The sequence below is a fragment of the Dendroctonus ponderosae genome, unplaced genomic scaffold (genome assembly GCF_020466585.1).
Source record: "Dendroctonus ponderosae isolate FM_Combo_2020 unplaced genomic scaffold, Dpon_F_20191213v2 Dpon_F_20191213_10, whole genome shotgun sequence".
NCBI classification, from domain to species: Eukaryota; Metazoa; Arthropoda; class Insecta; order Coleoptera; family Curculionidae; genus Dendroctonus; species Dendroctonus ponderosae.
Window position 1 is genome coordinate 5,799,526 of NW_026017111.1, and position 3,331 is coordinate 5,802,856.

Below are 3,331 nucleotides of genomic sequence, written 5' to 3' on the forward strand. Positions count from 1 at the left end.
ACTGTTAAATATTGTTTCAAGAACTAACAATCGATGTGCAACAAAATTGTGCCTAAGAACCACTACAATAAAGTTTTAGAAAAACTGTTGGACCTATTTTAAATCGCGTGATTGATTGTGGACGCAAATTCGTATCAAGAAAAGATTAAATTAAATTAAATCGTATCGATAGAATCCCGGTACCGATTCCCTATATCTTACTCTCCGTCTGTAGTCCAGATGATGTCCAGATGATTTTCATTTGCATAGTATTGCACGATTCAAAGTTCCGATCGCGTAAAATATTACTACCTAGTTGTTTAGTGGTTTTCATCGGAGACAATTGTTAAACCAGATGTTGAGCGGATATTTTCTAAAGAAGGCAGAGTCAATTTATGAAAAACGCTCAAGATTAAGGGCAAATAAAGTGTCCCAACTATTATTAATAACTTTTAATGCAATAATATGTTCTATTATTTGATATTTTATTTTGTAACAACAAATTATCAATATTTGGATATCTATTTTGTAATCTTTCATATTTAACATAAAATGATAAACATCATTACTGTTTTGTAATAATATGTAATGTTTTGAATTGAATTGAAAAAATATTTGAGTTTACCTCGGTTATTTCAGAAAACATGGGTTCTGTCTTCTTATTTTCTATCACGCAACGCATTCTTGATGTTAAGACGATACGATTCTCTCTTCAGCTTATAGTTGCAAAATATGTAAAACGAATTTATTAGGGCTTATTTTCAATACTCTATATTATTTCTTTGACCAATTGCGTTTACCACGCATCAAAATGGATTTTTCCCTTAATATACACTTTGATTCCTTTATGATTAAATCTTCTCAATTTAGTTTAATTTTTTAGCCTTGGATTAGTTTAGTTAGAATTTTATAACATACGCGCGATGGCTTACATTATGTATACATATAGTGTGTCAAGTGTGTCCTGTCTCTATAGCTCTTCCTCGTTTTACCGTCTATTTAAACGGGTAGAACGTCTTCCAATCACCAAAATTAATTTATTTTTTAGTCCTATTCAGATACAAGTTGTAGCAGACGTTCATGAACAACATACACAAGAGCAGTCACAAAAAGACGTTACAATTCGAAAAGTATTAAGTAATGCTGAACGCCAAAAACGATTTCGTGCTAAAAAAGGAGCATTAAGTAATAGATCAAGTCAAAGTAGCTTTCATCAACGAACTAGTGCTGACCGTCAAAGATTATACAAAGCAAATAAGAAATTACGACTAAAAAATACAGAAAATCAAGAAGAAGAGTTTACACAAACCCAAGAAGAGCAATATGTACAACATCTCGTTAAAGAATGTTAAATGTTGCAAATTAAAAAAAATTACATTCAAAAGGAAATTAAATTAAATTTTACCTATTCCTGATCTATTTATAAATTATTAGACTAACAAGAATATTAAAATTATAATATAAAATAAAAAAAAAGTTCAATATTTTATGGTTTCTATTAATTTATGACGTTACCACTTCTGTCGAGCGTCCCGTGACGCACACCATTTTTTTTGAGTTGAAGATCGAATTTCAACTTTATTATTAAGCATTATTTTGAAAAGGTCCCACGTTTAATTGGTAGCCTATTGAAATACTTAAGCATTCGAAAAAAAAAAAATTACGATCTTTTTGTCAAATTACGGAAATTTTTTATATTAAAAAAGTACTCTTCTCATTCAGTCATTAACAGATAGATTTAGTCATTAACAGATAGTTACAGGTAGACAGCCTTTGTCAATAATAGCAAGCATTTGTCAAACTGTGGCTTATTTTGAAGCTCCTTTGACAAAATGTAAACCAACAGCGAATATGTGACTAGGTATGGGAAAATGCCACAGTAACATAGCAAAAGCTGTAAGAACTTACATCAGCAAACAGCTACACACTAGACGAGTGGCCCGAAATGGACGCAGATAGTGTACAATCTAAAGGTGCTCCGGTTCCAGACCTAGAGGAACAGGTATTGGAGATTATTGCAGCTGAGCCTTCCAGGATTACTTGAAGCATTGCACAACAACTGCACGTTCTCAAACACCACCGGATATTTAATTGTCCCGATAACTCCCCCGAGGAAGAGCCTACATTCCTACCATGTATGTAATATGCACAGGACACTAGAACACATTAAATCTCTGATCTTCCGAACACCGGTTCAAATTGAGCAGCAGTTAATGAACCGCACACGAGAAGCTGCTCAAAATATGAGCCCAGACTCAAAGTGATTGGGACACAAAGATGTTTGGAGTGAAACGGACAGGACTTCTTGCTCTCGCGAACACTTGTGTTTTAACAACATAATTGTATTTTATTTCATCAATGATACATAACCTTTAACAGGTGATTTTGGATGACAGTTGTGACCGATTTAGGAATATCACTCATTTGTCCCAAAAAGATGACACTGACCGTAAGGTGACACCGATCTCCTAACCTCAACGCATGTTATTGTCTCTTTTATTTTCTTTGCTTCATGTTTCTCCGTGGTTACCGGAGTTTTTAATAATTACGACGGAACAGGTATTTACGTCATGTTAATTAGGCAGATTACCTTGAAAAACATTGTTGCCATCCTTCTGATCTAGTTTTTTGCAAATATCTAAGTTTTTAATAACATTTAATTTATTTTACTATTTTTTCTGTACTCCCAAAACACCCCCAGAGGAATGACGCCAATTTTGAATCTCCCTGTATAAGATCACACTGAATGGAAGCCCATATAATTTTGGTTTCCTGTTCCCCTGTTCCTAGTGGGAACTCCTCAGAATGCCATTCGGAATACGTAAATCCAGCACGTTTGGTTTTTTATCCGTACCGGCAAGAAAATGGGGTTTACTGCCCGGAGTCATTTGCAGCAGCCGGGCCCTGGCAGAACTTGTCTGCTGCTGCAATGTACTGCAGCGAAAACTGCCACATTGGAAGCCGGTGGCCAATCCGCAGCGTCGTCGATCTTAATCACCCATCGCAGGCCAATAAAATTATTCATTCAAATTCGTGCTGTTCCAGAAATTAAGTCGCCTCCATTGCTAAATTTGTTTAAATAAAGTCGCGTGCCTTTGGATTACTACCTCCAAAAATGCCCTTTTCTTACTGGTGAGAGTGCGGCTGTGGTAAAGCGTTCATTTTCATAGTCACCTTTGCCAAGGTGGCAAACCTTCGGATGCAGGGCGATTTGTATGAAACTTTCAGCGTCAGTAGAACCAAGTGTTTTCTCAAAATGGTGAAAAATTCGACTTGCTCTTCTTTGGTAGACACGATTTTTTACCGCCAGAACGCAGTTGACTGGAAACATTGATTTTGAGACCCCGATTTT

At 35.5% G+C, this 3,331-nt stretch overlaps 2 protein-coding genes across 2 annotated transcripts in view; one reads left to right on the plus strand and one right to left on the minus strand.

The window, feature by feature from the left end:
* LOC109543561 (SAGA-associated factor 11 homolog) overlaps positions 1–1,978 on the minus strand; it is a 16,272-nt gene extending 14,294 nt beyond the window's left edge. The window contains exon 1 of the mRNA XM_048662243.1: positions 1,888–1,978. The gene's annotated coding sequence lies outside the window, so the exon portion shown is untranslated. The remainder of the gene's footprint in view (positions 1–1,887) is intronic.
* The window catches only part of LOC109543559, a 5,226-nt gene extending 2,131 nt beyond the window's left edge, over positions 1–3,095 (plus strand). Inside the window, exon 6 of the mRNA XM_019913336.2 lies at positions 2,770–3,095. Within this exon, the coding sequence (XP_019768895.1) occupies positions 2,770–3,031 (262 nt within the window). The 3' untranslated portion in view covers positions 3,032–3,095. The remainder of the gene's footprint in view (positions 1–2,769) is intronic.
* The last annotated feature ends 236 nt before the right edge of the window (positions 3,096–3,331 follow it).